Below are 22661 nucleotides of genomic sequence, written 5' to 3'. Positions count from 1 at the left end.
GGTGGTGTAGTAGAACGATAGACAGATGATGGTTGATGGTAAAGCGACTGTTACCTACTTTGTTTTTTTTTTATGTTGTGTTCGTATCCATTTCTGGCTAATCAAGTTTTTTGCCTTTTGTTACAGGGACGAGTGTCTATTCTTTTCAATTAGTGATTCATGATACTCTTATAAATCATGGCATTGGGTGTAAAACACTATAGCAAAGTCTCGTACTGTTACGAGAGTTCGTTACAGCGATATTGTCGAAAAACGTGCTTGCACTGTCTGTGAAATCCATAGTAGTCTAGTAAAAAAAGACATTTATGGAGACAAACTAAAATCAATTGTAACAGATGGATTTATGAAACTTTAAACTCGAGTTAAACTCGAATTATTATGTACATATATAACAAATATTACTGTAAGAATTTATTGTGTAAATGAAAATTGCCATGTTTATAAATAAACCATTAATTTAAATTATATAAACAATTTAAGAATGTTACATTTCCTTCCGTACTCTTATTAGTTTTACGTATCTGCAGTCCTGAGTTTCGTCAGGAAGAGTTTGGAAATATTTTTGGCAAATCAGAAAAATGAAAATGCCCTAAATATTTATTTAATTTGTAATGCAAAAAGCACAGAGCTTTTTTATTCAGTAACTACCGGAGTGGCTTTTAACAATCGAAATGTACTTATTTTACCATATAGTTATCTCCTACGGAGGGTGCCAAGTTTTTTTTAAAGACGCTTTTTGTATTGACGTTGTTTTCCAATTTTCAAATACTTTGAAAAACTTACTAATAAGGAATTCTCCCTGAGTTTCTCGGAGACGCATCTATAGGGTTCCTTGCGTGAACTGGAGGTGTTTTCTTTTTTTTTTCTTTATTATTTTTTAAGGACAATCTGGCAACGGATATAGTAGCCCTGGAGCCAAGAGGTGTGTGCATGTATGAAAGGGCCAGAAAATTACCAACTTGATTTAGTCAGAGGGTCCACTGGGACACCTTTTTAGCGAGACTCCAGAAACCCGGCAGTTATCGTGGTATTCAGGTTTTCGTTGAATTTGATGAAATCAAAATAACTTTTTTAACAATATTGGTTACATAAATTACAATAAATCTGCAATGAAATGGACTACAGAGCCCGTTCACCTTTCAAAATAAGGCTTAAAGATTGGTCTATTCACCGGATACAAGCACAATCAGATTAGTCAATACCGATGGTCACAAGAGGTCGAAGTATGACTTTTCTCATGAGCAACTAAAATCTATGACTGTTCATGTTTAAATATTTATGAAAATTCGAGAATAGCTTGAACATTTAATGCTTTTACATTCTGGTCAGGCACACCATAGGCAAGTTTCTGAAATGGGTTGGAAAACTTGTTTAGTTATTTTAAGCCCTGTGTAGCAGTCAACAAAAGGAATATATACCGGGTCAACCTACTGAGGCATAAGAGATATATACTGTAATTTTCATTCTTAGCGATGACAATAAGGATTCAATAAATTAATCAGTCCAGTTTATTATATGTTCTCTGTTCATATATTGTTTATTTAAAATTGTATCTTGCCAAGTCGAAAGTTAGGGTAAGCACATCATCCTGAAGTAACATGGCTGCCATAAGGAATTTTTTTTTTTCAGAAAAAAAACATTTATGTATTGTTTTGAATTCCCACAAATGACGCATTTGGTAAAAGTCTCTTTAATTAATGTTAGCGGGCAGTGATGCGGGTCCTAAGAATCCACCATTGAACAGAGGCTGAGCGATATATCCTCTGGGGAACGAATGGGCAGCAGCAGCAGCAGCATTATCTGTGGAGGAGACTTTGCTTAACTGCTCGAGTTTGTCTTAGTGTTTTCTTGAGGGTATACTGTTTGTCACATTCGTTAGTAACGTGTTATAAGTATTAGCCCTCGTACACTCGCTTCATTCTTTCAGTAACTACGTCCCTTCTCACTTCCGCTGTTTCAACGATATGTGTCATGTCATTCTCTGAGCTGGTAGGAATCCAGGTAGAAAAAGTCACTGGAAAAACAAGGCACATTCATTTTGCCTAGATAGTGACACCCAAGAGTTTTAACCCGGTATGTAATTCCCTTTGTGGGCGTGTTGAATTGTAACAGTAGAAGGGCAACTTTCTAAATCATAATGATTCCTGTTTACACATGTAAGTAATTCCTGTTTACACATGTAAGTAAAATTATACATACTATTAGATTATGTATTGCAGGGTTACGTTTTATTTTGTATTTTTGAGATATTCAATCAGGTTTTTTGTATATAGTAAACTGTGAGTAGTATGAAATGTAACTCATTCATTGAAATATATTTTATCCTTTGTAAGATAAAGAATAGCCAATGTAAATATTGGAAATAAAGTCTATTATTATTATTATTATTGAATACACGCCCATTGGGGATGTTTTGCTTTTGTTTTAATCCGGTACGTATTGCGGCGTGTTTATAGTTTGACAGATCTAAACTGAGAGATTGTTTTCGTCTTTGGGTAGGAACCCTGTTACCACATTAACCAGTTTTGAATACCTTACTTTATAACACATGAATCAATAAATCTGTAGTTTAAAGTGTTCAGCATGTTTTGCTGAACTTCAGCATTCACATATTGTGATTATAATTTTATTTGTAAATAAAGTGAGAAACCGCATTTATAAACATGACAACTGCTTCGAAAGATTCTGCCACTTTTCCTGTTACCTTTGACAGGCGATATGCAGGTGGGCCAAGGCCATTAAACCATAAGGTTTAAAGGAAGTATCTCTTAAGCTACCCTTTGGATAAGCACCACCGCCTGGTCTATAGCTAAGAACTCTGGCGCCAAAAAGAATGACTTCTTGCTTTAGGTTACCGAGAACAATAGTCAGTAGGGTAATTCATTCATTCCTACAGAAAGCACGCTGTGAAATGGGCAAATGCAGTTTAGCATTCCGGAAATTTGCAAACAGGCGATGCTGCAAAGGATAGCTGTCATTAAACTAAGATCATCTGACGACGAAGATTCTTCGTAATGTACATTTTGTATAGAATCATATTATTACAATTCCTGTGATGATTATTGTAAATAAATTTTTTTTTCTCTCCCAATGATGAGTTTATGTGCAACAACCTTATAAAAAGTAAAAATTGCTAGACGCATTAGATTTTTGAGTTATAACACGGTCCAGACCGTGAGTGAATAAGGAAATTGAATTTAAGTAAATCATAACTTGATGAATGAAAATGAGGGGTAACCTAAAATGAAGAGCAATGAAATGCAAAATATTACCAACTTGTTTAGGAAATGGATAATATGGCAGACGGAAAATCCAAATAATATTAATAAAGAATAGAAGTAATCAACTGGCAAGATTATAAGAAAATGTCATAAGACGTACATTGAATGGCAATTACCGATTTTTATTACTTTTAATGAAAAAGATCAAATAAAATATGTAATATAACATGAAAAATTTAAGGGTATAAGAAATAACAAATGTAACAATAAATAGTCTCAAAAGTAATAACCAAATAGAATAGGGATCGACTTCACAGATTAGGATTTATACGGTCGTTTCATTAGGTACTGTCCCAAATGTTGCCTCGCTGGGAGACGGCTGAGGATTTAAAGGTTAAGAGAGAACTGGCACAGGGATTTTCTCAAGGAAGTAAACAATCTCAGTTTAGATCCAGATATATGTATATGAATATGTATATATATATATAGATATTATATATATCTATATATATATATGATATATATATCGAGAGAGAGAGCCATCACGATTGTTTACAGTGTTTCTTAATGTTTATTGAGGGAAACTACTTTTATAGTCTTAATACGTCGTGTACCATCCATTTAGTTTGAATCCTGTAGAAGAATGACAACTTCTTGGCCAAGACTTTTTCTGATACCATCAGTTGGGACTTTGGACTCTGCTTATAGGAACGGACGAAGGTGACTCGTCCCTTTCGTGTCCTGTTTATCAATTTCTGCCGATAAAGGTCGGTCAGGCCGTAGGCCTAATCCACAACCTCACAAAATGGAGGGGACTCCACAAGATTCGATAGGTGATTGGAATGGAATGTAGCTAAAAGCCTGCCAGTTTTCTTCGAAACGAAAACATTTGGTATTTGGAGCTCTGGGTAATAATCCAGCTTATATTCAATGTAAAGCAAAATGTACTTGAATTAGACTTATAACTTAATTGTGGCGTTGGAGAATAGGACAGCTTATATATATATATATATATATATATTATTATATATAGATATATATATATATAAACAATCTCTCTATATTTTCGTACATTCAGGTGGTACTACTCGACAAACATTGATGCTATTGGCAAGGTTGTTCACAGCAAAACACTACCTTACAAATTAGCTGAAAATCACATCTGTACTCTCTAACTTCCCGGATTTCAAATTCTTATTCAATATCACCTTATTTGGGGAACTTCGTGTGGTCTCTCTCTTTCTCTCTCTCATATATATGTATACAACATTCACATACGCAGTTATTCTGCATGACCAAACAGCAGCTTATTATTATTATTATTATTATTATTATTATTATTATTATTATTATTATTATTATTATTATTATTATTACTCAGAAGATGACCATATTCATATGGAACACGCTCACAGGTGTCACTGACTTGAAATGCAAGCTTTCAATTCAAAGCAGGCCCGTTCCCAGAGATTTTGTGTCGAGGGGAGGGGGTCGTTTTTCCGAAAACTGGACTTTTTGTTCTATAAATGTTATTGCATATATAGGTATATACAAGACGAAATACTTAAAAAAGGTTATTTTAGCTGTATTTAGAAGAAAAGTTGGGTATGCGGTCTATGCCCTTCTACTCGATTAGATGTTGTTCAAAGTACTGACTTTGGTTAACAGAACTTTACTTAAAATCACTTACAAATATGGTGGCCTATATCATATTCCTATTATCACTCTTGTATTTCCTGCTACTAAAGAATGATGTTAATGTTTAATAACAAAATTTGTTTTAAAAACTTGCCCCAAAAAATTGCTATTTATTACTTTGTAAGTACAGGTCAATGAAAATGATAGTCACAGAAAATATGGACTTCCAGAAATTTTGGGCGAACACCCCCTCGGTACAGGCCTGCTACGGAGTTCATTAGAGAGAAGTAACAAAAGGCAAAGACTGTTCCACAGTCCAACAGTGTGAGGAATAAAGGACCTCTGGAACTGAGACGTTCGACATCATTGACTGCATATTGGATTATTGGTGCATCTGTACAGCGAAGGTGATCAGGGACCAATTGTAGATGTAAAAGATCTCTGTTGAAATACAACTTATGGAAAACTGACAAACATGAGACCATCCATCGCTGGTCTAAGTCATAACTGCTAATATAAGGAAACAGAAACTACAGTTTGTTTGTTTGTATGGTGTTTTTACGTTGCATGGAACCAGTGGTTATTCAGCAACGGGACCAACGGCTTGACGTGGCTTCCGAACCACGTCGAGAGTGAACTTCTATCACCAGAAATATACATCTCTCACTCCTCAATGGAATGCTTAAGAATCGAACTGGCGGCCACCGAGGTGGCACGCCAACGCCATACCAACCACGCCACTGAGGCGCTCAACAGAAACCTTGTGTCATGAACCAATCTTATTTGAAAGAGATAAATGTCTGGCAGAAGCAGACATCCACACCGGAGAACAGTATTCTAGTAAATGCAGGACAAATGACCTTAAACGGGTTTATTTTATTGTTGTGAATATAAGAGGCCTTACGGTACAACACCTAAATTTTTGCTGAAACTTTCATTAGATAGCTTCTCAAAAGTAAGGTAAGAGTCAAAAGTGACACCAAGAACAGTTAAAGCTTCAGACTTATTCAGCCAAATCCCACCCACCTGAAGGGGAGGATGGAGTGGAAAATCTATATTAGATTCACATCAACCGTGCATCTGATGTCTAGGCCAGTCCCTTACGACGCTCCTGATTGGCTGTTGATAAGCCAGTCACATAGGCTGGAAACTCTGTCTCAAGAGAGTTCACATAGGGAGGATGTATGTTCCACCTTTCCTGAAGGATACTTTTGAAAGACGTGGTATCCCTCAGGAGAGATGGAACATAGGAACTTTCTTGAGAGACCTGTGACTGGCTTATCAACAGCCAATCAGAAGCGCTGTAAGGGATGGCCCTAGACATCAGATGCATGGGTGATGTGAATCTACTATAGTAAACGCAATCTAATCAATAGTGTTTTCTTTTTACTGGAGTTCAGCCTCATTCTCCACCGGCATACTGAACAATCTTGTTTTCCAGGACAACAACCATATCACTTATATCCAAAAATAATTGTGTACCAAGAACACTACCCTATGGAACTCCAGACACAATACGTCACAGTTTGCTCAAGATACCACCAACAGCGACTCACTGCTGCCTACCTGAAAAGAAATCGTGAAGTAAACAGTCCAAGTTTCTGGAGATTACAAATAATTGCCTTGTGATTTACTAAATCGAAAGCAGCCATAAAATCTATTTGAATTACTCTTATCAGGGTTCTCTTGCAAATGGCTTGTCAAATCTGAAAGAGTAGCAGGTATCTAACCGCTTCCTATGTGCATGTCGACTATCGCGTAACAATTCTTTAGATTCCACATACTTATAATAGTGGTTTAACAATAAGTTTGTCTGCAACTTTAGAGAGCAGAGTTAGAAAAGAAATTATCCTGAAAGTACTGCAGTTTGCAGATGTGCCACTCTTTGGACACTGTATTATAAGCTTGCGAAAATCAGGAAAGATATTACGTCGACCTAAAACTCTATAGCGTCTAATCGTGGAGGACAACATGTTAGAACCCTTTTTTAAAGAAACAAATTGAAGAAAATCTCACGATCTTTTCCACCCCAGAAATCAAGGTTATCATTTCATCTGGATTTCAAGTGTTCTTAACATCCCTAGAGCGATATGCAGATTTTGTAAGAATAGATTCATGAATTTGATGACCTTTCTATCGATATACCTCACTAAAATAGTCATTAGCATTTCATTTAACTACTACTTTATATCTGGAACTGATATAGAATCGGAAATATGAAGTCTCTGACAAGTTTCAATAATGGGACCCCCATTTGGCTCTCGATTTCAGCTAGATGTTTTTCTAATGGTGGCATTAGGAATATACTGAGAGACAGATATGTCTTATCTGAATGGCGCAGTGGTCGCAAGAAACTCGCTGACCTTAGACTTGACACTAGCTTGAACATCTGCGCAATGCCTGTGAGGTCTGCTGTTACCAGAATTATGCCGAGTTCCTCAATTAGCTGGGCAGAATTGGAGGATACCCAGAACTCAAGAACACACCGACCAAGTTGATCTGTGGAATTTTAATCAAGCCACTCGCTGTGCTTTGCACTGGAGCCTCCACAAATAACAATAAAAGTGTTTTCCTAATCATTATCCCGTCTTTCAACTAGTCTTCCTTGGAATTTTGCTTATACTATAAGATATTCAAAGTTAAATGAACAGTGGCACTGCATAATAATATTTGCCATTTCCTTTCACAGACCAAATTCCTAATGAATAGGATGCCTATTAGGCATTGCCTTGATGTTTTATGATCCCTGATTCTACATGCAGTATTTTAAATCAGTGTATTATTGCAGAGGACAAGAAAGTGCTGGTATAGTGACGAGTGAAGGCAGAGGGGCTAAGAATTTTAGTTATCATAAAGGAGATGGTTTGGTAGCTTCGATTTTTACCGATGACAAGATAAACAAACTCCGAGGTATGGAACTGAGCTTTTTAGTTGTGTACTGTGACGTAGCTACTTACATAATTTCGGTGCGGTATATTATAAGTCTGGGTTACTTGAGCACCCATCATCTTTTAGTTTTCTATTCAATTTTCCAGGTACTTTGGGTATTGGACACTCCAGGTATTCCACAGCAGGGGGTCGAGACCCCGCCAATACTCAGCCTTTCATGGTGCATACGAGGCATGGGCCTCTTGCCACAGCTCATAATGGAGAGTTAATTAATGCCGTTGCCCTTAGGAAAACAGTAAGTACTTCAAGGTAGAAGACTCTTCTATTCTTTGTAAAAGTGGTTTGCTTAAGAGGTATGGAATGATTTTGTAGGGAAATATAAATGCAATGTTTTCTTTAAAAGTGGCATTATTGACCAAGTCTGCTACATGTGGGGCCCTTGTCGAACTGCGCGTGTCTACCTTGGTGTTGGTAAACTAGCTTAAATCGCAGATTTCTAATCATAAGAGAGAACACATATAAGCTTTAGCATGAATTTTTACTTACTGTACAAAGGGTGAATTGTTTGTTCTTCGGTTACGCAATAAAATAATGGTCAAGTAATGTGTAAAGGGGAGCATTATTACCCAATTATACTTCTTCTATGCAATAACCAGCCACATGAACCCACGTAATAACTCCATAGGGCTGCCCTGTGGCGTGGACAACAATTTCCCTAGTTCAGAGTATGGCTTCTTTTTCTCAGAAAAACATGGCCGATGAAGTCAAAACATTTAACATTTACAAGGATAGAAATAAGATAAAGTGCAGTAACACTCCCTGGTAATTTGTGGTTGCATATAAACCACAAATTACCAGGGAGGTTACTGCACTTTATCATAATTCTACCTTTGCAAATGTTGAATGTTTGACTTCATCGGCTATGTTTTACCGAGAAAAAGAAGCCCTAAACTGAACTGGGAAATTGTCGTCCACGCCACATGTCAGCCATAAGGAGTGATTACGTGATTTTATCATGTGATAATTGCAATCAAGATATATGCACTCTGCTTGTTCGAAGAAAATGATTTCTGGGAAATTATATAAATGGATTCGATATGGATGGCATGTATTAATTATTTTTTAATAGAAGCATTTTTATTTTTCATCAATGAGGTTTTGGATCGTGGAATAGGATTGTCCACTTGTTCCGATTCGGAGCTGATAACTCAGATGCTTTCCCTGACACCACCGAGAGGGGAGAAAGATGGCCCCGATTGGGGAGCAAGAATCAGACATCTGATGGAGGCCACGCCGACTGCCTATTCCTTGGCTTTGCTTCACGAGGACAAAATTTACGGCGTACGGGATCCATTTGGAAATCGACCGCTCTGCATCGGGAGGCTTATGCCGGTTGGCGAAAGCAATGGTAGGTGGCAAAATGTGCATTGCAGTATCATTTTATATTTAAAAGATTTAGTTAATATACAACAATAACAGTGCTTCTACCAAGAAAGTAATTTAAAATTTTTTTGGTTGCCAGACAACATAATTACAGTACAATGAAAGCCATATCGGTTTTTAAAATATGAACAAATGTGGGCTTTGTGACTTGCGACAGATATAGCCAATTAGATTTTGGGAGAGATGAGAATGTAACTTTTTTGGAGAAGAGACCTTGTGGCTGGGGATTACTCAATTATCCCAGATGATATATGTGAGGCAAATGGTTGTTGTATGTAGCTAGAGGCTTTTTTCTTTAATTATACAAATCGTCGCTGAAAGAAAAGTGTACTATATTGCATTATTTTGGATTGGAATACCAGATTAAGGCTCTGGAGTGCTATGTTAAGACCAAATCATTCCGTCTCATCATTTAATCCCATGTTTATTAGGCAATGAAACTGGTTTATTATTATTGGCAAATGTTGCATTGGTCAAGTAAACAAAAATGAAGAAATGAAGGGAAAAAAGCATAGAACCTCAATTACTGGAGTGGTGATCACCCTCCAAGAGTGTGACCTCTTGCGGCCATATTGAAAGATCGTCCAGCCATAGTGCAGCATTTTATTACTGTCATTATTTTTACTATTATTATTATCTTTTTTTATTATCTAATTATTTTTATTATTAATATTTTCACTTGTTTTTATTACTGTTTATGATACATATTATTATTATTATAATTTTCTGGGCCCAACTTCACAGAGAAAAATTACCTTACAAAAACAGGTTGGCCTGTTGTGGTCAAGCCCTAAGGATCTACTCTTGGATCTAAGCAGTATCTACCATAAATGTTTCCTGTAAATTACATGACCTTATTTGCATACAGTCACGAAACACTTAACAAAACATTAATGTATAATAACTAAACAATAACATTTGCGATACACTTACACTCGCTAAACACTTACTATACACTCACTAAACACACTTAATGTACATTCACACTTGCTAAACACACACTCAATAACAATAAATTCATTCACTTAATACTCAGCAGCCACTAGGCACTCACTTTACACTAAACAATCATAATACAATAAACACTCACTAAATATTCACTGTACCCAAACACTTCGTAAACATTCACTAAAACTCGATCCCAAACATTGATTAAACACTGAACAATCATTAGTCATCCACTATGCACTCGCTGTACACTAAACATTCATTAAGTACTCACTATACAATAAACACTCATTAAACACTATACATTGAATGAACATCCACTTGCTAAACACTAATATTCACAAGACTTTTTGCAGCCGGGGGGGGGGGGGGGGGGGGGGGGGGGGGGGGGGGGGGGGGGGGGGGGGGATATGGTACTCAATCACGTGAATCTGGGTGGAGACCACTGTAATTGCATGGCCATGAATTTTAGTTATTAATCATTACTCGACACAACATCAGCTGTAGCAGTTGACATCCAGTCTTGTAAGAATGGAGGAAAGAACAGTACATGCTACTTACAACAGGCTGCTGTGGTTTGTTGCAAGATTCATTGAAACCAGGGCTCTTACTAGGTGGTGATTTTTTGCTACTAAGAAAACAGCTGTCATCCAGACTTACTAGAAATAATTAGGAAGACAACAATTTCGCTGCCCAGTAGTAGAAATATTTTTTGTAATACATAGTTTTCTTAAAAATGCCAAATCTTGACGTCCACAAACATTTTCATATTGGTGTAAATTTGTAGAACATATGTAAACATCGCAGGAAAATTTAGATGATGAGAATCAAGGTAGTAGGAAGGGTCCAAGACATAAGACAGTGGAAATTTTGTGTTATATCTAACCCTGTAAAAGGCAAAATCTGACACTAAAACAAAATGATGGTGGTGGATAACATAATGAACGCTGATTCTCATATTTTACCTTTCAGATGGCACAAATTCTCCCAAACCTCTAGGGTGGGTTATCAGTTCAGAATCCTGTGCTTTTCAGTCAATAGGAGCCACACTCATGAGAGAGGTAAGCAGTAGGTTTTCAGTTCATGGGATGGTATTTCGTTGATACTACAAACATATGATAATAAGTTTGCATTTCTAATTATTGATTGGGGATTGCATTGTGCTGATCTCCAAAAAGGGAACTTGAACATACACCGTGACATTAAGAATAGTGCAAAAGAGTTAAATTAATTTTATGGAACTTTCAGATGAAGTGTACAAATTGTGTCATTAGAAGAGAGTAAACTTATTCTGTATCAAGTATACTCTATAAATTTCCAGAGAGTGTAGTATGAGAAAAATTAAGACAGTAGATTAAGAGGTAAGGACATTGATATTGAGAAAATTAAAAATAAAATAGTAAGGTACTGAACACCCATTTTAAGTTTAGCCACTGAAGCTTGGGTACAAGAGGATTAAATTCAGATTCCATCTAGGCACCAGATTATCTTGCTTTGCTCTATGCCTGGAAGAGTAAATGGTAGTAGATTTGTACTGGCTATATGTATTTGTTTTGGAGTCCCGCAGTCACATAGGTACTAAATACAGTAGTATTAGTGTCTTGCATGTTCTTTTGAATATCAGTATTGGCCTAAGTGATAGGCTTTCGAATTGAACTGAATTTAGAATTTAGGCCAAAGGCCAAGGAGTACAAGGTTTGAAAGGTGTAACTGTAACAGGAGTAAAACCTTGCAGTTGCACCATGAATCAATTGTTAGGAGAGGGTGGAAAGCAAGATGGAAAAAAGAGAATATGAAAGGAGATACTATAGTAAAAGAAACAAAAGGGGTTGCAGTTAGGGGCCGAAGGCACACTGTAAAGAACCACAAGTAATGCCTACAGTGTACTGATGAGGTGCACTGAGGGCTTTTGTTTTTCTAGTTAAGTAGTGACAGCTGCAGCATGCCTTGTACTGAATACTGCACATATGAAAGCACAAATTTGTTTTCTAGGAAAAACACACATTACTTTTTAAAATTTTTTGTTTAGTAAAACCAGATAAAGTCTTTTAATAAGTGTTTCTGTATTTCAGGTTTATCCAGGTGAAATAGTTGAACTGGGGCAGTATGGTGTGCGCTCTCTTGACATTGTCCCGCGTCCTACAAAACAGACAAGTGAAACCATTGGATTAGAAGCCCTAGACAGTCCAAAGATAGGAGAGTCCCCACCCCCTGCCTTCTGCATATTTGAGTATGTTTATTTTGCAAGAGCAGATTCTGTCTATGAAGGTAAGGGTGACAACTTTGTTGTTGTTACAGTTGTCAGTGTGTGTAGTTTAAAATTATGTTATAGCACAGATGCTACCATATTTTCAGAATCTGATGTTCACATATGAAGCTAGAGTATATCTACAACTTTAGTGGTTTTAAGAATACAGTTTACATGGAAAACAATGAAGTTGTGTAGTCTTGATATTTCATTCCCTTCAAATGTAGATGAGGGAATTCACTTTACCCCTCACAATCCAGTGATAAAAAATAAAGATTATTGCAGAATGGGTAGACTGTAGAAACCATCCTTCTTTCAGAAACCAAAATTATTGGTTTTTTCAGTCCCCTTTACCACAAATCATTGTTTTTATTGAACAATATGTTGACATACTCAGGACAGCAAGTATACAGTGTCAGAAAACGGTGTGGACGTCAGCTAGCTATTGAAGCACCAGTAGATGCGGACATAATTTCTACAGTTCCAGAATCTGCTACACCTGCGGCAGTTGGATTTGCCTTGCAAGTATGTTTTAGGCTCCATTGTATCTTTTACTCTTCAATAAATATTGTCTTCTTATCTTGTATCATTCTTATGGTTTATTTTATATTTTATTTCTCTGAATGCTGTAATTATAGTATAAGAAATAGTGATTTGTTAATGCCTTTGTAGCTTAATAAATAAACACTTTTGCAATATTTTCCCCAAGTCCTGTTTACTTGTTGATACAGGCAGCCCCTGGTTAACAACAGAGTTCTGTTCCTGGCTGAGCACTGCTAACTGAAAATCACCAATATTATGGTAATAAATGGCGTTTACAACGTCATAAGTGCCAATAAACTGCTTATCGGTGCCGATACACGGCTTACCTACATCAATATACTACTTACTGACGCTGAAAATCTGGTTAACGATGTTGTTAGCCCAGCACCGTAAAACTGGAACGCCATTAACTGATGCTGCCAATAAGTGGGGCTACCTGTATATCCTATGATCTATAAAAAAAAATGTTACCTTTATCCTCTTTTCTCTTCTGGCTTCTTCTAAAATATGGGTTGCTTATTCTATTCTGTGGGGTCTGCTCAGCCAATTCATGGCAAACTTAGAAATGTCAGCACAGTTTGAACAATAACATATATATATATATTTATATATATAAAATGCTTTAAGATTTTCTTTTTTACAGTCTGGTCTCCCCTATGTTGAAGTTTTGTGTAAGAATCGTTATGTGGGCAGGAGTTTTATTCAGCCAGATCCACGGTCTCGACAGCTTGCTGTGGCAAAAAAATTTGGTGCGTTGACAGAAAACCTTGCTGGTAGAAGTGTGGTGCTGGTAGATGACTCTATTGTCAGAGGAACTACAGTTGGCCCTATTATTCGTCTTTTAAGACAAGCTGGAGCAAGAGAGGTAATTTTTGTTAACACTAGTGAATGGGTTATAAAACAATTCTGTTTGTGATGAAGAATTTTTAGCTAAAACAGTTGAACATATGAAAAAATCAAGAGAAAAATTGGATGTGCAATTGATATTTACATCTGAGGAAAATTTAGGTAAGCAGTAATTATTGTGAAATAAAATACTTTGAGTCATTCATCATAGACAATAACAGATGAAGGAATTATTTATTGCCCCAAAAAGTCTGAATGTAAACCAGTGGAGTGCATTATCATGGGACTGAATAATATTTTAATCAGTGCGCAAAACTCAAAATATTTATAGCATGTATTTACTTATTGATTAGTGATATGCAGTCTAGAAAAAATATATATTCTCTCTTTCAGGTTCACATCCGAATAGCTTCACCACCAATACATTACCCATGTTACATGGGTATTAACATACCAACTCGTGGAGAGCTCATTGCTAACAAGAAACCCCTTGATGAACTTGCAGGTTTTATTGGTAAGGTGATGATTTAATGTGTAGTATGTATGTAGGTATGTACTGTGATAAGGTCAAGGTGGATTAAAAAAAATCCAATGTTCACAGCAAGCAAATTGGTCATAAAAGCCTGAATCATTGCCTCATTGATCCTGAATATGCCCAGTCTACTGAGGCCTTCAAGGGTGTACAAAAGCCATGTGTCTGAATTTGTGCACATGCAAAACACTGGTTAGAAGGAACTACCCAACTCATTCTCTTGCATGTCTTGCAACTGTGAACACATCAAAGTGTTTCCCAAGCTATATATTGCCAGTTCAGAATTATGTATTCTACAGTATGTAACCCTTTGTTCCTATGGGGATACAGATCTTGCTTTCCATATATGGAGGCATCCTACTGTGCATGTACTTGGATGGCCATGTAGTACTTACTGAGAAAACAAAAGTAATGCTGGTAGATGGCCATATACTTACTGAGAAAACAAGTAATGCAGCAAGATCCCTAAAGTAGAGTAAGGTTAAGGTAGTCTGAAGGCACTTGACCGAGAAGTTCTGAAAGGTGAGAGAGGGCCTTGTGTCCCTAACCTTATGAGCTCGTGGATGGGTCAAAGGGTCCTCTGCATTACTTGGGGACTCGTAAACTAGAGATAACCTCCTGTAACCAGGAGATGGTATTCTTGTATATCTCCTTGCAATGGCCTGTACTCACAAAAAAGCACTTGCTTTCTGGTTCTAGGTTCTTCCTTCTCAAGTAACATTTCACGGCACAAGTCAGACACAGTGACATCTCGTATGGCTTTCTGCCAATGAAGCCTCGTAAGGAGGGAATCTAAAAACTCTTGAACCTTGGGGCTTGAACGGAGGGATTTTGTCTAAGACACACATTCCCTGATGAAGGAGAACAAGAGGGGCCACCACCCCTCAGAGTGGCTGAGATGGATGTGCAGGGAGCTGTCAGAGGCCTCAAAGTACCATTGTCAGGTCCCACTAAGAGGACCTGATCTCTCTAGGAGGGCATGACTATTTGAAGCTCCTTAACAGCCAAAACAGGCATGCCCTTGTCTCTACACACACAAAGATCAAGAAGTCCATTACATGTTGAAGAGAAGTAGTACTGACTGAAGAGTAATTCCTGCTACAACACCTGTTGCAGAAGGTGGCCCACTTCCCCTGGTAGACATTTGCTGAGGTTGTGCAGAGGGTGCCAGACATCTTCCTTGCTGTTTTCTGAGAGAAGCTTCTCTTTCTTGTAAGATGCTAAATAACCTCCACCCGTGATGTAGCGACTGCACCACTCAATGGTACCTTTGAATGTATGGTTTGATAGAATAGGCCAATGGGGTGGGACTCTTGGGATGTGTCAGGAGCATTGGGTCTGTGTACCACTTAGTGTGTGGCCAAAGGGGCTGGCTACTATTGTCATGCAAAGGCTTTGGGGTCATGAAAACTGTTGAATACCAATTTTGTCCCATGGGTGTTGGAATGCATCTTGCATTTCTGCCCATGGGTCTGGAACCTTTGAGCAGAAGATGGGAGGCTTGCTATTCAGTTTGGTGGTTAACAGATAGAACATTGGCTGTCCCCACAGGTCGAACAGTCTTTCTGTTACTACACTGGAACCCATCTGGATTATTCAGTGTCCTAATGAAAATTAAATATATAAATTAATGATAAATATAAATAAATGAATGATAGTGTTGCCTGGGATGTACTTGACTCGCAGCTCGATCCTGTACATCAGTGCTCATTTTTTTATCAGGTGCAATGCGTGGGAGCCTCTCTCTCCTTTTTTGTGTAGGCTACTACAGTGGTGTTGCTAATGACTATCACCGATGCCTAAAGTGTCAGCCAAGAAGATGCTGTCTTCTCTAGCACACTGTGTACTCTATTCATGTTTGGGGAACAAGTCCCTGAAATGAATTCTCCTTCCAGTTGAGCTCCCCAACCTTTGCAGGACTCATCTGAGAATAGAAGTAACTCAAGGGGAGAAGCTCTCAGTGAGACTCCTTGAAGGAGATTATAGTCATTCCAAACTTTGTTGTTGAGGGGAACCAAATGATGAGGTGGCTTAACATTTGGGACAAGTTTTTCTCGACTAAGGTGGGGCAATATTACCTGCCTCTGTCAAACTGGTTGTTCCTCTACCTTTGAAAAGTGCCTGGCAACTTCCTTGAGGTTGTCTTTTCATGGGGCTGTTGGGAAGGCCTTCACTGCATTGGTGTCCAGGATTATTCCAAGACACTTGATCCTCTGCTTTGGAACCAAGTCAGATTTCTGCCAGTTTATAACACTCTCCAGACTGGCAAAAGGACATCAGACTGTTTGTCTTGTAGAAACTTCCTATGTGAGGAAGCAAGGATGAGCCAGTCATCCATATAATGCAAAAGATGGTGAACACCTGCATGGCTATTGTCAGGCCGAAGCAGAGGGCCTTGAACTGAAAGACTCATCCTTGGCAAATGAAATGAAGGAACTTCCTTGAGTTGCAGTGAATATGGATATGAAAGTAAGCATCCTAGAGATTGATTGTGATCATAGAGGGTGTCTGATGTAGCTACAAGTATTTGGTGCCAAGAGCTCTATGCAGGCCTCCATCCTCCCAAAGCTTTCTTCACTAAGAAGAGGCAGCTGTAGAAGTCAGAAGACCTGGTCTGAACAACATATCTTGATCATTCCCTTCTGCATCATAGTCTCAACCCCTGTCCACAGAACTTTACACTTGGTCGAATTGGCAAGGTATATTGGGAATGGGATTGGTTCGGGGTAGAGAGGGGGCCACTGGTCCTTGCAAGTGTCTGGACCACTGCTAACCACTGGTTTGCTGTATCTTGGTACTGCACTGTTGAATGATTTGAGAGGCAGACTCCTCACCATGACGACAGAGGGAGGGGTCAGTCTCATTGGGAACCCCCTCTTTTCCTGCACTTACCTCTTTTAGGCTGACTCAGGAAGGAAGGGTAAAAGGGCTGAGAGGTGCCTGCACTGCAACCTTTGTAGTGGTAGATGAAGTGGTGTCTTGTCTCTACTTCATCGGCAGGGTTTCCTGCTGTGCAGACAGCATGGTAGCCTTGGTCAAAGTAACATTTTTTAAGTTGACAGCCTATTTCCTTGGCTGGACTTGAAGGTCGCTGCTCAAGAAATTAGGCTGTCATGTGAGTCTTCACTCTTAATAGCCACGGCTGCTTCCACCATTCGTTGGGGAAGTAGAAGTGGGAGTCTAGGATTCAGCTATTTCTGAGGGAGAGTCAATTCTCACGAGTCACTTGCCCACACATAAGGGAGAGGAACTGGTCCCTCTTTTGGAGGATAGTTTTGGCCCAAAGGTTGGTAATCTACTGTGCTAGGAAGGTCAGGGCTTTCCTTGCCTTCCTGTCTGACACCATAAGCTTCTTTATCTTACCTCAAGACCCCAAGAGTATGGGTGCAAATTCCATCTGTCATTATCATTATTATTCATAACATGAATCCTATGTGGAACAAGCCTACAGGGGCCCTAACTCGTATCCATCCAAGATGTGACATGTAGCTCTAAATTGAAATGGCTTCTAAGCTGTATGACTCCAAGAAGCTGAAGTTAAGCTCTTGTTGCCATGATTTCTACAATGGGACATTAAGTTGACAGTTAGAGGAGAAAGTCCTCAGCATTCTTTGGGATGTAGTACTTTTCTAGCCTGGGCAATGGAGGGGGAAGTACATTTCCCAACCTGCTGGCTGCAAGGGAACTAGTCAATCCAGAGATCTGAAGCAGAGGCCACCTCCCCTAGATTATTAAGCTCAAGAAAGAGTGAAATGACCTCTTAGAACCATTGCTCTACGTCTTACAGTAAAGTTTCTGAAGGGGTAGGGCCTCGTGGCTGTAGCTCAGCCATGCCATGTGGGAGAGGGATTCCCCTACTTGAGGAGGGATTGATGATCTCTGTTCCCATTCCTGTTTTTGAGCACTGGGTGGAGGGAGCATAAAAGGCGGACTCTGTACCGACTGGGATCCTGATGGTTACACTGCTGGCGCTACCCCCACCTAAAGGGGGCTTGCTTATGGATGCTCACATGAGAGTAATGGGACTCCCTCTGCCCCTGGTTGACTGGGAGTGGTGGTAGAGCGAGAACAGATTCTGTGAACTCAAGTGGTGCTTGCCTTAAAGGAATGCCAGCCCTGAGAGGAGAGAGGAGCAGGAATACCCACTGTGCCTGAAGAAGCCCTGCTCCAGAGGGGTGAAGGTAAGCAACTCCTCTAGGGTGGGTAGGTCACTGGGGTGGGTCCAGCTAGATTTGCTCTGCCTCCTGAGATGAGAGCGGTATAAGGGGGGGTTATCTTATGAAAATGCTTGCTTGTCATGATCTTAGATCTTTGATGGTCTGATGAGGTTAATGGTGGTGAAAGAGATTGGTGATGTTTCTTGGCAGTTACCTCCTTGCTCAAACGAAAGGTGTTTGGGGTTGGCAATGGGGCAGAGGCAGGATGGGGGGAGGTGAGGACCTCCACAGAGGTGGGGGATGGGGAGAATGTGCTGATGCTCACCCCTCTACTCAGCCAAGGACTGTAAAATGTTGAAAGGGAAGGTAAGCCTTGAATGCTTAACGAAGGTCAGACCATCCTCAGTCACCTTAGGAATTCTAGTTTTACCTCTTCCTCGTCTGGTGAAGATGTAGTTGGTTTTAAACACTCCAGCTGAAGCCTCTCAAAAAAAGCACCAGTGAGGGGGAGGGGAAGGGGGATGGATGGAGGGGAAGATCAAGTTCTGGAAGGATTCGGTTTGGGGTCTTGGCAAGATGAAGCAGCCATCTTAGGCTTCTTCCTATTCCCATAATTTTTCTATTGTGAAAGACACAGCACATTCAAGGGAAGGGAAAATCACAAGAACACTTTCCCTGGTAGGAACAAATGCTGAGCGTAAATCTACCACCTCGGTAGACAAAAAATGACAAGGTTGACCATAACATTCACAATGATGTTTGGTTTTGGGTGAGAACATAACCTTCACAGTGTTGTTTGGTTTCAGTCGGGTGAGAATGGGCATCCCCTAGAACATAAGTGGTCCAGGCATAGTGTTTGTATCCCCATAGGAACAAATAGTATCAAGGTATGTGTGTGTATGTGTAGCAACATTACTTCATAAATTCATGATCTTGCCTGTTACAAAGGTACCGTAACTTGTTCCTACAGGTACCTTGTCAACTAACTTTCTAACTTCCTACACAATTTACATTTTTGGCCTTAACCCTTAATGAGGCATATTTCAATAAATCTTCTGCAAAAATGTTCCTATCACTTGAATGGGCATTTGAGATTTCATGGGAGATATTCCTTGTTGCTGCTGGCTTTAGTTCTTATCTGTCATGATAGTGTCAGCTGTAATTGTAATTTTGAAAAGTACAAAAAAATATTAGAAAAAAACTTTCATAATTCAATAAAAGGTACTACATCTCCCCTTCCCAGTAAATCTCATAAATATTTTACCATAAATGTACTCTGGGATTGTTACCGATTTTAGTTCTTATCTGTTGTGATAGTATGTGAGCAGTAATTGTAGCTTTCAAAATGAAATGGTAAAAAATTATTAGAAATAACATATATTACTTGCTAAAATTTGCATATTTTTACTTTTAGAAAGAACATGTATTACTCACTAAAATTTGCATATTTTTAAGTCCTGAAAAGGAGGCCCAGCACAGGGTTGGAAGTATTTACTTTCAACTTCCTTTGGAAAAATTTTTTTTATAATTTTTTTCTTATACCATGTGCATTTGCATCTTCCTGTTTCCATTGATGTAGTTTTTTTTTTTTTATTTGTAGAATTAATTTGTATTCATAGCTACCAACCTGCAGTCTTACCATAAGGATAAATCTTCTGGTGCCAGCTGGAAACTGGTAAGAACAATTAAAATTGTAATGCAAGGAATCCATGGTACCAGGGTTCAGCTATTGGTATATGTGATGTTGTCGACCTGCTTTGAATCCTGTGATGTATCTGTTTATTGCAGCCCATGAACAAAGGCAAAAAGGGGTGGCTAGAGGTGGGCAGTCTATGGAAGACTGCAAGTTTGTTAGCTATGAAAAATACAAATTAACAATTTAGTTATAAATTTGTCATTTTTTCTATGCAGAACAAACCTGGGTTTACCATATGGATACTACTCACTTTTGTTGGGAGGAAAAAGTCTTGAACTGACTTGAGGTTCAGTACACCTGGTCTCACTTCTGGATGGGTGGATGCAAAGGAAGTGGACAAGCCTCTGACTTGTGGGGTATATGTGTATCAAACAGTCAGATCACTGGGCTACAATGCTACAATACAATGTAAAGATTCATTGTATGGGAGGAAGTTAAAGATCTATATCTGTTTGAATAACAAACTAAGGTAGCTTCCTAATCTTTTGTTATCATTCCTCTAGAGAGGATGGACTTGCTACTGATGTGTTGCTTAGAAGCAACGAAGTCCTTAATCCTCCAACTCTTGAAGGTTGAGCACCAAACAGAGGACAAAGAAAATGACGATGATGACAAGGATAAAGCAGAAGATGAGGCAGGATGCCTACGTTGTTTCATCTTGGAAAAACAACCATACCTCTCCCGGAAGACTATGTCAACTTTGTTTAACACAGCCTGAGCTAGTGTGTCTGCAGAAAAGAGCATGAGCAGGAGAGGTCATGTCAAAGCCTATCGATGATCACTGAGCAGTCACTGTCATGGCGGCTGAGATGAGAGAGCAAGATGTCTTAACAGGGTCGACCCAAGGTAAAAAATCAGAAGGTCCGATGAGAGACAAGACGGCATCAGGAATAACACTCGACCCAGGAGACCACTGTGGAGGGCTGGAGGACTGGTAATTGTCATGGCAGCTGACACTGGGATGCAAGAGGACATAAAGTGGGATAGAGTCCATCTAAGATTGGTACCCTTGATGGGCCTAACGAGCCCAAACGCCTTACATCATCTGTGCATCCAATTCTGAGAGAGTAGAACAAGATGGCGCTGCCTCCACCCTCTCAGGGGGGATACCTTTCCTCCCAAGGGAATGGGGGCAGCATGAGGTGCAATAATGCTTGACCCCTCTCCCAAAACTTCCAAGGGTGAGGCCATGGAAGAATGAGAAGGGGTAAAAACTTTGAATGAAGAAGCAAAGGGAGAATTATTATTCATGGAAGAGGCAGAGCAGAGAGCAGAGTGGGGGGGGGGGGAATCTTGTGAAGCATCCATTGAAGGAGGGGAGAACCCTTCCCAAGATGGCATCACTGACTTCCCCCAACCCCCTATTCTTCTTCTCGGCAAAGATCCTCCATGCTCAGAAGACCCAGAACAACACTTGGAGCAAGGATTAGTAATGTTACAGGCATTCACTCTGCACTTACTACCAGTAGAATGAGGATCGGTCTCAAAGGAAGCAAGGAAATGAAAACAAGGATAGGTGGTTACTCCATGGTATTTAATCCGAGGTTCTGGAGAAGGCTTAGATGGGTTTGCATCACAAAAACCAAGACATGCACACCCACACCCACACCCAATTGCAAAATATAAAAATAAACCAAGCAAAACATGGGCAAACAAGAAACACCAGCTTTGGGAGGGGCAAAGAAGAAACTGGCGATGTCCAGGGGTTCAAGACAGGTCGACAACTAATGTTTTACACATACCAGCAGCTGAACCACAATGCCACAGATTCCTTGTATTACAATTTTATTGTCTTTACCTGTTTCTAGCTGGTGCCAGATGATTTATCCTTATTTACGCCCCAGGTTTGTTACGCATATAAACAAGAATATTTTAGCCCAATTTGTAAGGGTTACAAATAAAAAAATGTAGTTCATGTCTTCTAAAAATAATTTTTTTTCCTTTAGGTGCAGACAGTCTAGCTTACCTCAGCATTGAAGGCTTAATCAAGGCTGTGAAGGAAGGTGCATCTTTAAAAAATGGGGCACCTGTGGGCCACTGTACAGCTTGTCTGGATGGAAAATATCCTGTCCATCTGGAGTGGTAAATTTATTTAACCGATATGTGCTAATTTTAATATTACAGTAATTTGAAGTCTATAGAATGTATATATTGTTATTATGTATTATCAGATGCAGTTTTTACCAATTGACCATGACAGCTTCAGTTAATTATGTATGTTGGCAATAAAATTGTTTAATCAAGTGTATCTTTAATGTTCAGTGGTAAAAATCTTGAAGAGGTAAGGAAGGAGTGGAATGGAGGGAAGGGAAGGAAAAACAAAAGTAAAACAAAGCTTATGGTGAATTGAAAAGATGAAAAGTGAAACAATCAGCAAAGTTGTCATGGCTAAGGTGTACCAAATGCAACTGGAAGTGTCCCAAGAGGAGCTCAGGATTACAAAAATATACATAGAGTAAGAGATTTTTGATGCTAGAATTGTATTAAAAGTACAAATTGG

The 22661-nt window shown here is 39.0% G+C and overlaps 1 protein-coding gene across 1 annotated transcript in view; it reads left to right on the top strand.

Annotated features, from left to right (window-relative positions):
• LOC135200144 (amidophosphoribosyltransferase-like) overlaps positions 1-22404 on the top strand; it is a 28854-nt gene extending 6450 nt beyond the window's left edge. Inside the window, exons 2-10 of the mRNA XM_064228487.1 lie at positions 7648-7769; positions 7895-8043; positions 8904-9156; positions 11112-11200; positions 12212-12407; positions 12785-12912; positions 13574-13795; positions 14170-14290; positions 22108-22404. Coding sequence (XP_064084557.1) covers positions 7648-7769; positions 7895-8043; positions 8904-9156; positions 11112-11200; positions 12212-12407; positions 12785-12912; positions 13574-13795; positions 14170-14290; positions 22108-22247 — 1420 coding nt within the window. The 3' untranslated portion in view covers positions 22248-22404. The remainder of the gene's footprint in view (positions 1-7647; positions 7770-7894; positions 8044-8903; positions 9157-11111; positions 11201-12211; positions 12408-12784; positions 12913-13573; positions 13796-14169; positions 14291-22107) is intronic.
• The last annotated feature ends 257 nt before the right edge of the window (positions 22405-22661 follow it).

The sequence above is a fragment of the Macrobrachium nipponense genome, chromosome 26 (assembly GCF_015104395.2).
Source record: "Macrobrachium nipponense isolate FS-2020 chromosome 26, ASM1510439v2, whole genome shotgun sequence".
Taxonomy (NCBI): domain Eukaryota; kingdom Metazoa; phylum Arthropoda; class Malacostraca; order Decapoda; family Palaemonidae; genus Macrobrachium; species Macrobrachium nipponense.
This window is presented reverse-complemented; position numbering and strand designations above follow the sequence as displayed.